The 13,090-nt window shown below is 45.2% G+C and overlaps 1 protein-coding gene across 1 annotated transcript in view; it reads right to left on the bottom strand.

Annotated features, from left to right (window-relative positions):
• Positions 1–9,895, bottom strand: part of ADTRP (androgen dependent TFPI regulating protein) — a 77,949-nt gene extending 68,054 nt beyond the window's left edge. Inside the window, exon 1 of the mRNA XM_065886011.1 lies at positions 9,743–9,895. Within this exon, the coding sequence (XP_065742083.1) occupies positions 9,743–9,895 (153 nt within the window). The remainder of the gene's footprint in view (positions 1–9,742) is intronic.
• Between the last annotated feature and the right edge of the window lie 3,195 nt (positions 9,896–13,090).

Raw genomic sequence — 13,090 nt, 5'->3', positions numbered from 1 at the left:
TCATTTCCTTTAATTAATACATTCTTCACTGACATGAAGCACCATCCCTCTGGGAGCAGTGTTGATTTGAGAAGGAGGGGCTGCTGGCTGTTGGGAGCCAATTCGAAGGTTGGTCTTGCAACTTGCTGGGCCCTGACCTTGATCACTAAAACCGATTGTGTAAAGTTGTTTAGGGGATAATAATGTGTACAGTATTTAGCATAATGGACTTGAGCTAAAATGGAAACAGAATAGAGTCAGCTTAAAAGGAGAATGTAATGAGATAGATACCTAAGTTGTTTAGGGGATAATAATGTGTACAGTATTTAGCATAATGGACTTGAGCTAAAATGGAAACAGAATAGAGTCAGCTTAAAAGGAGAATGTAATGAGATAGATACCTTGACTGCACAGAGGTGGGAAAAACCAGATAAACAGCGCAAGGGCAGAGCACCAGACACAATGGTAGATATATTCTGGCCTCTTCCTAGGAAGAAAAAATATTTTAAATGCCTAGTGTTGCAATCTCATTAGAGAAGCCAGAATCAGCGTCAAGAGCCCCATGAAGGAGCTCTGTGCTCTCCTGAGGGAAACCCACAACATGGCACCTTGCCTTTCTGAGGGAGAAGCCAGAGGAGAAGGCCTCTGAAGACCTCACAGAGACAGTCTGTGTGAGGGAGTGATTTAAATCCACAGGGCTATACAGCAAACCGTGGCTTCGGGTGCATCTCTAGGTGCCTGAGGGCCTTGAAGGTGAAAAAGAAGCAGGGCCTTTTTCAAGGACACAAGATCACAATCAGAACAGACTTTGTCCATTCTTAACAGTGTTCCACAAACCCACGGCTTCTAATTTAAGGGTCACGATAGTACAGAGTTGGAGTTGGTTTTGAGTTACTGCTTCAGAATCAATCCTGTTCCTTGAAAGCTCTGACTGGTATAAAAGGAACAGCCTGGACTCTGCTGTGAGTCTGAGTCAGACAAGTTCTGGAACCTGGGCCTCTGGACTAATGATCAACCAAGTCGGCTCTTGGGGAACAAGCTCTGAGCTCTGAACCCTAGGAAACCTCTCGCAGAGTTGGCCTCTTGCCACTCCTCAGGCTGAAGGGTGGGCAGGAGAGGACACAGAGGTGGATTAGGCCAGCGATGTCCCCACGGGGGTCCTCAGACCAGCAGTACCAGCATCACCCCAAAGCTTGTTAGAAATGCAGGACCTCAGCCCCACCCCAGACTATGGAATCAGAATCTCTGGGAATGGGACCCAGGAATTTGTCTTTCAGTAAACTCCCAGGTGCTCTGTGTATATGCTAAAGTTCTAGAACCACTGGATTAGACATAAATTTATCACTTAAAAATCTTACTGACTACTCAAAACTATAATAGCTGACTTTTTTTTTCGTAATAGCTGGATTTTATTGATTTCTTGTTATGTGCTGGCCACTGATCTAAGCTTTTAATTTCTTATAACAACCTTATGAGGTAAGTCCTGTTATTCCTTCCCCATTTCCCATTTTACAGATGAGGAAACTGAGGCACAGAGAGATAAATAAACTTGTCTAAAGTCTAATGGTTGATAAATATCAAGGCCAGGATTTGAAACCCAAAGTCTGCTTCTTGAGCCAGACTTTAAAAAAACCACACACACCATGTGATGCGTCAGGTTTCTAAGAATAAGGATAAAGCACTGTGGGAGTTCAGAAAAAGAGACCATTATCTCCAGGTGGGAGAATTAAAAATGACTTCAGAAAATACTGATGCCTGATTCTCACTCCCCAAGATTCTAATTTAATGAGTCTGGGGGTGCAACCTAGGCTTCAGGATCTTAAAACATTCTCCCAGGTGGTTGTAACCAGGGCAGCCAAGGTTGAGAACCACCTGCCTACAGGAACCTCCATTTGGAAATGCAGACCTGGTAGCCTCCAGGGAGGCGGGGCTGCGGAGATGAGCCCACATGGTGGGATGAGGTTTCTGAAGCGAGGACAAAGGGACGAGGAGAGAAGTGGGAAGCAAATGCTGAGGAAATGCCCTCCTCTAAGGGACAGAAGGGCTAAGGGGGAAGCAAAGTAGCAAAGAATGATCAGATGGTAGAAAATGAGGAATGTGCAAGAACCCCATGGCCCTGAGGGAGGAGGAAGCTTCAAACCAGAAGGGGCCGTTCCAGGGAGGGTGGGCTACGGTTTTAAATGCCGTGAAGAGGCTGCCACCCCAATACTCGTCATTTACTTTTGCCGTTGAGCCCTGAGCGCTGCAGAATTGGAGTGCAGTCTTTGCACTGAATGCTAGGAGAAGTCTCCTTCTCTCGCCTTCTTCCCCAGCAGCTCTCAGCTCACCCCTGAGGCCATAGCAGGCAGCTGCTGGAGTTAGGAAGGGCAGACGAGGGGCCTGGGCCCCGGTGAGGAGGCCTGCACCGTTCTATCAACACAGCAATTAATCCACACAGCAATTAATCTCCCACTGAGCGCTGAGTGCCTGCCAGGTTTTCCCTCCTTGGGGAGAGGCCGCCTCCACCCAGCATGTGAAGTCCATGTGACCACTTTCCTTAGCGAGAACTTCCTAGCGTCAGCGTGAGTCAAGCTCGTCCTGACTTTCTCTTGCCTTTCCCAGTCGCAGAATGTGGAAATTGGACTGGGGAAAGAACACATTACTCAGAGCCTCCGTGGCTTCTCCTTCACCGATAAAAATTTGCTCCACACCACAAACTTGCCAATCACTTCTCCCCCTCTGCCCTCAGCTCACACGTTATTTCACAGGCATATGTCACTTTGGAGAGATGCCAGCTGTGTGCGTGAGGCAGCCTTGTCTCCATTGATCTTAATCCACGTTGATGTGCCATCATCTGTATCAACAAGGAATATTTATGAGCCCCTACATAGGAGCCCAGGGGGGAGGCGCTAGGGTGTTGCCAAAAGAAATAAATAGGCAAGAACTAGGGCATAGAGGATCCACACAGCAGAGCTGGAGAGCAAGGAGAGGGAGGTGGCATCGGCTTACTCAATGGGGAGGCCTCCTGCAGGGCCTCAAGGGCAGGTTTGCATCGGCTCACAAAACCAGACACTGGTCTGCTCATTCCCTAAGGACAGTACACTGGGATGTTTATAAGACACTCACAGAAGGAATAGTCAAGGGGGAAAAAGGCAGCTGTTAGGGACTGAATTGTATGCCCCCCAAATTCATATTTGAAGTTATAACCCTCAGCACCTCAGGAAGTGGCTGTATTTGGAGACAGGATCTTTAAAGAGGTGATTAAGTTAAAATGAGGACAGGAGGGTAGGCCCTAATCCAGTAGGACTGGTGTCCTTAGAAGAGGAGGAGATTAGGACCCAGACCCACACAGAGGGTAGACCACGTGAAGACACAGGGAGAAGGCAGCCATGCACAAGCCAAGGAGAGAGGCTTGTAGAAACCAACCCTGCTAACACCACCTTGATCTTGGACTGCTGGCCTCTAGAACTCTGAGGAAGTTTCTGTCGTGTAAGCTCCCCAGTCTGTGGTACGTTTTTATGGCAGCCCCAGCAAACTAATAGAGTAGCATTGAAAGAAGATAGCAACAACTGGCCTTCTTTTATGACTCTTACAGCAAAATTACTGTTGTTTACATTTCTCAACTATTTGGGCTGCTCAGAAAAGCAGAGTTAACGGTATCTTCTTGGTCAGGGTTTACTTCAGAGTGGCTGCTGTCTGATTTAATTTTTTTCTACCAGTTCTTCCCTAATTCCGTCTGTCCTTTCTTCTGAAATACTGCTGATCTAAGATTGTTAGCTGTCTTCCATTTTTGTTGCTAGCTGACAAACTTACCACCTGGGAGAGCTTAATTTACATTTTTTTAATAACTAGTGCAACTTGAGAAACCATAGCTAAAGGATGTTTCGTTTTTACGTTCATATGTCTTCACAAAATTCACAACAATCTTGAAAACAGAAGCTTAACCTTTCTAAGTCGTCAAGTTTATTTTCCTTGCTCTAAGCCAGAATCCTCTTAAACTATCCCAGGAAATGAGAATTTCTTCATTTAAAAATAATTCCAGAGAGGGAGATTCCACAAGTTTCCTGAGCAAGACATTACAACTCTGATTGAATGAGTCAAGTAATCCGACGCCCAGCTCAGCCCTCTGTGCCTGACTCAGACAGGCCGGGACTTTCTCAGGTCTCGCCTTCAGAGTGATGCAACACTTGCAGTGGAGATTAATTCAGAATAAAACAGCAAATGGGGACTCATTGTGATGTGCATTTTGTATAACTGTGGTGGTAAGGGTGGTGGCATCTGGGACAGGTAGAGGAAGTCTTTGTCAAATATATCTGTATTATATGTAATATTATATTTCAGACATTATTCATGTGCATTGAGCTTATGAAACAGATGAAGGAATGAGATCAAGAAAATGGGAGAAGAACTGATACGAAGAACACAAGAAAATAAAGAGAAGGAACTAAGAACATTGAGGGACAGGTTGGAAGGAAGATTTGTAAGAATGCTTAGCCAGTGTTGTATAGCTGATAACAGCTGGCTTCAGTGTAGCAGTAGGATGGCCGTGGGGTAGGCTGTCTTACAGGTGCGATGGGGTTCTCTAGAAAGTGGCTCTTACCAGTTAAGAGTTATGTTCTGATCATTTATTCATGCAGCCAACATTCACAGAACGTCTCTTAGGTGCCAGAAGTTAGGCATAATACAGACCAGGGCAGGTTCTACGTTAGTATGTCTTTATTAGGAAGAAGAAGAGGCGGCAGAAGAGGAGGAACCTTTTCAGTACATTTACCATTTTACGTTTTGTAGGCCAGGTTCCTTGGGAAACAGAATCTGAGATGCTGAGATCTGCCTGAAGGGTGTTCATGGAGGAGTGCTCTCAGAACATCCATGAGAAGAGGGAGGGAGAAGGACTGAGCACCAGGAAAACCAGAAGGGCAGTACAGTTGCATGGAATCAGCTAATCCCCGAAGGAGCCCTGGAGTTGAGCTGTCCCTTCAGAGTTGTCCTGGAGCCCAGCCTTTGTAGCCCAGGTCAACCAGTCTTTGCACGCAGCAACCTCAGGGAGGTCTTAAGCCTTGGTCCAGGTAGCTCCCTTCTGCTGAGGACAGTTGTGGGATGAGAGCTCAGCTATGAGTCATCAGCAGCCAGCACCCCTTCTCCCAGGAGCTGGGGAATGAGTACCTTGATGCTGGGGAGGTAGGGGAATCTGTGTGCCACACCACAGATCCACTACGTATGAGGCACAGAGAAGTTAGGTAACTCACTCGAGAGCACACGGCAAGTGAGTGGCCCCCAGGCAGTCTGGCTCCAGAAGCTAGGCCTTCAATCACTAATCTTTATACTGTGCACAAAGAACCTACCAAAATGCTGTCATGGTTACTCAGTAAACCACAGCTGTTTTATTTTGGGTGCTGGTGGTGACTCCTCCCTTCTCTCAGCCCTCATTCTTTCAACTATCTGAGAGGTAAGAACAGTGATCTTAAGCATTTTTGTGGAATAGACAGTTAAGTGTATTTCTGAGTCTGCTGAGTTTAGGAGTTCCACAGATGAATATATTAACCCAATGATGGAAATTAAAGGTTGGCCCCAAGTATCGCAGTGGGTTCTATATACTATAAATGGATCCCTGTCTTCTCACTGTTCATGGGCTACCTTGGAGTTTGAACGATGGAACGTCCCCAGGGATCTCTCAAGGATCTCTCTTCCCCTGGCCCTGCTTTGCCATCCCTGAGGACCTATGTAATGAAGTGGCTGTTGTCATCTTGAGAGCTTGACGATAATGAGGTCAGAGCTGCCTGCGGCTTGGGCAACTTTATATGAAGAGGGGAGGGAAACGTCATGCCTCTGTTGGTGAAGTGGGGGGAGGGAAACGGGGAGGGGCCCGCCCAGAATCTCCCCTGGAGATCCCAGTTATGAGGCACCACCTCTAACCATGTTTCAGAAGGAAGTTTATTTTTAAAAAGAGAAAAACCCAGCAAACTCTTACGAATTCTGCAAGCCGATTTCAATTGTAGCTGAAAAATCCCTCTATCCCCTCTCCCAGCTTGCATTCCCTGGGGTCAGGGACAGTCCCTGGGTGGAAGTGGAGTGGATGGAGAGGAGGGAACACAACACTGTGGAAGACCCAGGCACTGGAAGCCTGAGCCAACGTGAGCGCCCGAGGATGTCCACAGCACTGCCTTGTCCCCATGCCCAGCTCCTGGGGGCTACCGCATTCAGCAGGATTCATTGCCCTCTGCCTGAGCTTGCAGACTCTAGCTCTAGGGCTTCCCCAGTGCCTGAGGGCATCCACCTAGGCAACTATTATATAGGGAAAGCGTTGACTCCACGGTGGTCCTCCTCTAGCTGGGAAGCTGAAGTGTGAGGCCTGTGGAGGGAAGTACTTGAGCAGTGAGGCAGTTGGGTGACCCTTGCCTGAATCCATGACCCACTACCCATGGTGCTCAGTGAGGGGACTGATGTTACCCCAAAATTACCCTCCCCTCTGCACCATCCCTTCTGTACTCAAAGATGAGATGGCTAGAAGCTCACCAGCACTCTCCTATCTCCTCATTCCGTTTTCCACTTCTTACACCATTCTGAGTGCTTCCCTCATGTCCTTTGTCCCTTACGGTCACTCTGTGGTTATGCACTATTTGACAGATTTGGAAATAGAAGACAAAGAAATACCCAGACCAGGGTCAGTAGGAGGTGGAACTGAGGAACCATCCCAGATAGCTCATGATCCTAGAGCTCCTGCTTATACCCACTAAGCTATACTGCCTTCCCTCCCAACAGGGAATTGGCTGCCTCTTCCCTGGGGTCAGTTTACTCCCTCATTAGACAGACATCACATCTCTCCTCTTCTTCCTTTACTCTCCTTAGGCACTAGGCAGGAATTGGTCACCATTCCTCAGTGGCACCCCCACTAACTCACCTCATGCCCCAGGCATCAATCCTTTGAAGCCCCTGGGGTAGCTTCAGGAGGAAATGGGGCCCACTTAGAATGCTGACTTGCATTAAGTTGGACTTTGTTCTTAGGGGCCATGACGGATATTCAGCCAACTAGAAATGAAAGCTGTTTAAAGGGGTGGGATGTAAATTTCCTGGAAAGCAGGATGGGGTACTGACTTCAATATGTTTACATAAAATAAATTTAAGAGTGTTATAGCAAGTTATGAGACCTCTGTGACTTTATAAACGCAACCATTAACTAATTATTCGTTAGCTAACACTAATTAATCATTAGGAAACACAACCATTAATCAGCCCACAAGACCTCAAGAGCTAGAAATTTTAAGGCACAGTATTTCACGTGATGTCACATATTTGAAGTCTGACCTTAAACCGATCCTCTAAAACACATTCAACCCATCTTCACCAGTTGGAAAACGGTGCATTAAGTCACAATTTCAGGATGACACCTAACAGCAGAAAGGAAACAGCCATAGGGAAGCCCCTCTCTGCCCATTTCAAGGGCCAGAAGATGTCAGAAGAGACCGTACTGCTCAGGAATACGGAAGAGTGAGGTCAAGTCCAGTCAACATACCAAGGCTCCCAGCTCTTATTATGGGGTAATCTGCGCCAGCCACTGTGGCAAGTACAACGTAGAATCGTAGAACGTCCGGGCTGGCAAAGACTTAGGAGACAAAACTCCTGTTTGGGAGCCACTGACAATTTGATTGAAATGTTGAGAACCACATGTGGGTGAAAATGAGAAAACAATACTATACATAAATAAGCGGAGACTGAGAGAAGCCGTAAAAATTCAGGGAAAGGAGAAAACGAATTTGGGCTAGAGTTGCTCAGCAGAGATTTTCAGGAGAATGTGGGATTTCAGGTGGTCTGTGAAAGCAGCAAGGTGGTGTAGAAGCAGGTAGGCCTTTCATTCAAGGATAGTGTGAATATGGGTCGAACAGTGACAGCAAAAGCCTAGGGACCAACACTGGAGAAGACACAGGCCTTCCTGGAGAATAGACCAACCTTCCTAGGGAGGCGAGCGCCCGACGGCCAAGTAGGCAGGTGAGCTCTTAAATCAGGAGTTTAGATTGGTCCTGTAAGGTAAGAGGGAGCCCCTGTGGTTTCTTGAGTAGCTGACCACACTTCTCAAGCAGGCTTATGATGTTTGAAGCAAAACAAAACCCCAAACAGTTCTTTGGGAAGATTAATCTGAAATCTGAGTGATGGATGGACTGATAATGGGAGGACAGTGAAGAGGTGATCTGGTTATCTAGGTACCAACTAATAAACACCTACAATGAGAGGGGCAGTACGATTGGGGAAGAAGGGATGAACCTAGCAAGAGGGAAGACATAGGATTTGGTGGCTGATTAGTCAGGGAATTAACACTAGGAAATAAGTGTCCTGGACAGATGAGTGTCTTTTTCCATTCTTGGAAATATGGTGCCTCTGGGACATGTAACCGAGCTATAATTAAGAAGCCAGGGAGATGGGTTTTGGGAGTCAGTGATGAATCTGCTCTTAGCCATGCTAAGAATACTAGAATTTGGATTTGATTAGATCATCCATACTAGATGATCTAATACTAGAATTTGGATTTGATTAGATCATCCATACTAGAACCATACTAGAATTTGGATTTGATTAGATCATCAATCCTGGCTGACGCTGCTCTCTTTACCTTGACTGTTCTTAATGTGAAGCTAATAGATACATAAAGCTGAGACTTTTACTGTATGATTCTAATTCCACAAAATCATTTTTTGTTATTTTCTATTTACTTGTTTTCTCATAAAACTCTATGATTGAAACAAGCCATCACCTTGGTATTCTTCAGGCACCGTAGAACTGTATTCAGGGCTCAAATCTCAAAATCAGAAGCCAGCAAGTTACCAGAGAGGAGGAAGCTGAACTTCCAGGCTTCTTTGATTTGAACCGTCTGAATTTCCTCTCCTTAGCATTACAGAGAGTCATCTTCTTTTTTTTTTTTTTTTTTTACCATGCATTACCTCTGCCTAGGATTATAATGCCAAAGAATTGGAATATTTTGTCTAGTTTCTGAAATCAGATGTTTATATGGTACCCTACATTTAGGTTAAAAATCTCAAAGCTTTAATTAGCATCCCCAAAGGCTGCAGCATGTTTAGCTTTTAACTCTAAAAATAATTTTACATATTTCCAAAACATTTTTTAAAAACCTATTTTTCTCCCATTCATTCACACTTCACTTCATTCATCAGATTGTGGTCAGCTGGGCTAGGGAGACAAGAAAGGATCAAGTGATGTGATTGGTTTGTAAATAGTTGAAAATGTGTATTGGCCATTTGGTTGGGTGATTTGTCCTTTAAGATGGAGCCTGAGCCTATAAAAAATTGAAGTGGGATCCGAACATGGCAAGATGTATTTGCTTTTCTTAGATAAATCTGTTAGTCTGTGTGTGCTGTAAAAGGGCATTATTCCTCCACTGGAAATTGCACTTCCCACGCAACATGCACCACTCTGCCTTCCCTCACAGACTTCCCCAAGCAAAGTTCAAAATTCCTCCTGCATATGTAGTCAGTCCCATGGTGAAACCATTAGTTTAGTTCCCCATTTGGGCTCATCTGAGAAGAACTTCAAGACAAGATTCTTTTCAAAAGAGCATTTAACAATTAGCACAAAAGGTAGCTATGGATAACTCCCAAATGGGGTTTCTCAGAGCAAATTGTCAAGTAAAAGAGAATGCCAAAACTCACAAACAAACAGTGAAGAAGAAAGACAAATATTGGAATTTTGTACTTGATAAAATCCAAAGGTGTTATGTGTAGAGGCACTGATATTACAGACAAATAGCTTGCTTCCTGATACAGCCGAATGGACTTACCAGGTTAAGGAATGTTAAGTACTTCCATTGTCCACCATTTAGAAAGACTTTGGATTTCCGCCGATCCTCTCCTTGTTGTGAGATATAACAATTGAGGAAAATATACCAGCTCAAAACAAAAAAGTGGTATACGCACGTAGAAGTCCTCGTCATGGCTAGCTCTGACCAGGGAACTGTAACGGTCTCAAAGTAGCTTCCCTCTGGCGTACTTCCGCAGGTCACAGCGGAAGTCCTGTGGCAGGCCAGGCCGGAGAAGGAGAACTGTGTAACACGCCCCTCTGAGATTGAGAGTTCCAACATGGCTGAATTTTGCTTCTCTCATAGGCTCCTTTCCTGATAAACGTGGGAGACAGGATTATTGCTGATTTTCAGATGCCTTCATTTAGATAATAGCAGGTAATCCGCAAATTTGCATATGTTTCAGTATTTAGGCTTCGAAGAGGGCAGGGAGCAATGTAAGAAGTGCACTTTGCACTGTTTGACTGGGTCGGGGCATGATTAAATGACCTTATCGTTAAGTACCAGAGAACTCTAATGAAAACACCTACCGTCATGGTCGTATTTTCTTTTCTTGAGGGCAGAATAAGGAAGTTGCCATAATATATCTTGAGAGACTGAGAAGCAGGTTGACAGACCAGGAGGGAGAGATTGTGGGCGTGTTTATCGCATGGAGGGAAGTAAATATTTAGCAAGGGGAAGGGTGTTATAATCTTGCTCCTAAGGTCTCTGAGGCCCTATAAAATCTGAAACAACCTTTGATCCTCTAGGGAGCAGCCCCAGCGTTTTAGTTAGTTGTTTCCCCCCCCCCACCCCCACCCCCCGCAGTTTTTTATCTATACTCTAGAGAACCAAGAGTTACTGAGAGCTGTCCCAGACGCTCCATTTAAACAGGCATTTCTGTTCCCTTGGAGGGAAGAAGCATAGCAAGTGGTCTGTGGCCAAAGAATCAGGAAGAGGTGTGTGGTCACTACCCCAATATACCTGAGTTCAGACATTGCTGAGAGAGAATGAGGGTCTCTGCATTGCCTTGGAGAGGACAAGAGTATGCTTAGGCTGGGCAAAGTTTTCAGAACCGGGCCCTGCCTCAGGCTCGACAGAAGGGACCTTGTGACATCACCAGCTTGTTTCCCTGGGCAACTGACTCAGAGGGTTTTGAGCAGATCCCCAAGGGAAATGCTCCTGATGCAGTTATGTAAGTCTGTAGGTGGTGCTGTTCAGTGATTTAATCAGGGTTTACAAGTACTGGGAGAAAGAACTGCAGGCTACACATGGAGTACAAAACAAAAACAAACCTACCTCCTAAGTCACTGGATCCCAAACATCAGGAACTGTAAACGGGGGTAGAGCAAGCCTGAGCCAACAATATAGGGTCTGCATTGTAACCATTCCCAAAGGATGGTCTGGGAAATGAGAGACGGAAAATGCTGTACACAACTCCAGGGCCTAAGTTAAAATGGTAAATAACAATAGCGGCTAATACTTTTACAGTACTTACTATGAGGCAGGCATTGTTCCAGATGCTTTGCGCATATGAACTCAGTTAACACTCTAAACACTACTAGAAGTAAGTACTATTGTAATCCTCATTTTCAGATGAGGAAATTGAAGCCCAAGCTGGATGCATTCAAAAGCTGGTAAGAGGCAGGCAGAGCTGCAGGCTGCACTCATAACCAGTGTGCCTGGCCACAAAGAAACACACCCTCAGACTCCCTTTGCAATGTTTCTCCACTCCCTGCTGAGCCCCTTTTATTCCTCTACCTCTCCCATCAGAAAATTCTCTCCGGAAAGGATCAGATATGTTTTAAAACTTGGTGCACATATGAGGTACTGTGCTATATGTCTCCCAGGGTGTTTTCATGGTAAGCATCATTATAGATTTAGGGATTTTTATCCCTTTATACAGAATCCCAAGCATAGGTCTGCAGATGCGTAAAGAATTGAGGAAATATTGGGAAAGGAGAGGAGACAAAGACCTAAATCTCCCTGGTGTTTCCCAGGGACCTGGCCCAGCTGTTTGTCCATCGCATACTACATACTCACCATAGCGATTTTGCTGACTCTCATGATTTCTACCACTGCTTTCTAGTTTAGGACCCCAAATTTTATACCTCTAATCCCAGCCCTCTCCCCATCTCCATCGAGCTTCAAACATATCTTTGACTGCTTGTTAGACATTTCCTCAATTAGTTAGATGCACCTCAAACTCAAGATGTTTAAAATGAATTCAGCACCTTGCCCCAAACCTGACTATTTACCTCTATTCTCCGTCTGTGAGTATGGCCCTGTCTTCTAACTGGGAGTCTTCCTTGTTTCCTCTCTCTCCCTTACTCCTCAAATCCAACTAACCACCAGATCCTGCTAAGTTCATCTCCCAAGTCAAGCTCAAGTCAGTCCTCTTCTTTCCATTCCTTCTACAACTGACCTAGTTCAGGTCTTCTTCATCTCTTTCCAGTACTTTAGTAACTGTCTTCTAACTGGTTTTCCTAATTCTAGTCTTATCCCCCAACTCTGTTCTTCACAAGGTCAGGGAGTGATTCTACCTAAAATGCCAGTCTGACCACATCTCTCCCCTGCTTAAGTCCCTTTACTGCATCAGTATCATTAACAGAATAACATCCAAGTTCCATAACTTGGTGAACTGGCCACTCTCAGCTAGCTTTGATAGTCTTTCCTGCCTTACTCTTGTCTCATAGCTGATGTTGGTCCTACAGCACCAAATTGGCAGAGTTTTCCAGTCACAACTGGCTATGTCATGTCCTAGTGCCTTTACTCTTATTATTTCCTCTCCCTGATAGCCTCCTCGCAGCATGTCTTTGACTGGTTATTTCATAACCATGTTCAAAAATGCAGCTCAGCAGTTTCCTTCTCTAGAAACCCTTACCTGAACCTCTCCTCAACCAGGCCCTATTAATTAGCCACTTCTAGTCTCCCTTAATACCCTGTGTGTGTCTGCAAATTGCATGATGATTAGTGTCTTAGTCCATTCAGGGTGCTATAACAAAAACGCCATAGATTGAGTAGCTTGTAAACAACAGAAACTTATTTGTCCCGGTTTTGGAGGCTGGGAAGTCCAGGATCAAGTTGCTGGTAGATTCTGTCTGGTGAGAGCCTGCTTCCTAGACAGTCATCTTCTTGCTATGTCCTCACATGTGGGAAGGGGCCAGAGATCTCCCTGGGACCTTTTTTGTAATGACACTAATCCCATCATGAATGCTCCAGCCTCATGACCTAATCACCTTCCCTCCTCCTAATATCAATACTTTGGGGATTAAGGTTTCAATTCATGAATCTTGGAGAAACACAGTCTGTAGCAATTAGGATTTTATCTTTTTTTATGTGCCATTATCT

This window comes from Phocoena phocoena, chromosome 10 (genome assembly GCF_963924675.1).
Source record: "Phocoena phocoena chromosome 10, mPhoPho1.1, whole genome shotgun sequence".
Lineage (NCBI taxonomy): Eukaryota > Metazoa > Chordata > Mammalia > Artiodactyla > Phocoenidae > Phocoena > Phocoena phocoena.
This window is presented reverse-complemented; position numbering and strand designations above follow the sequence as displayed.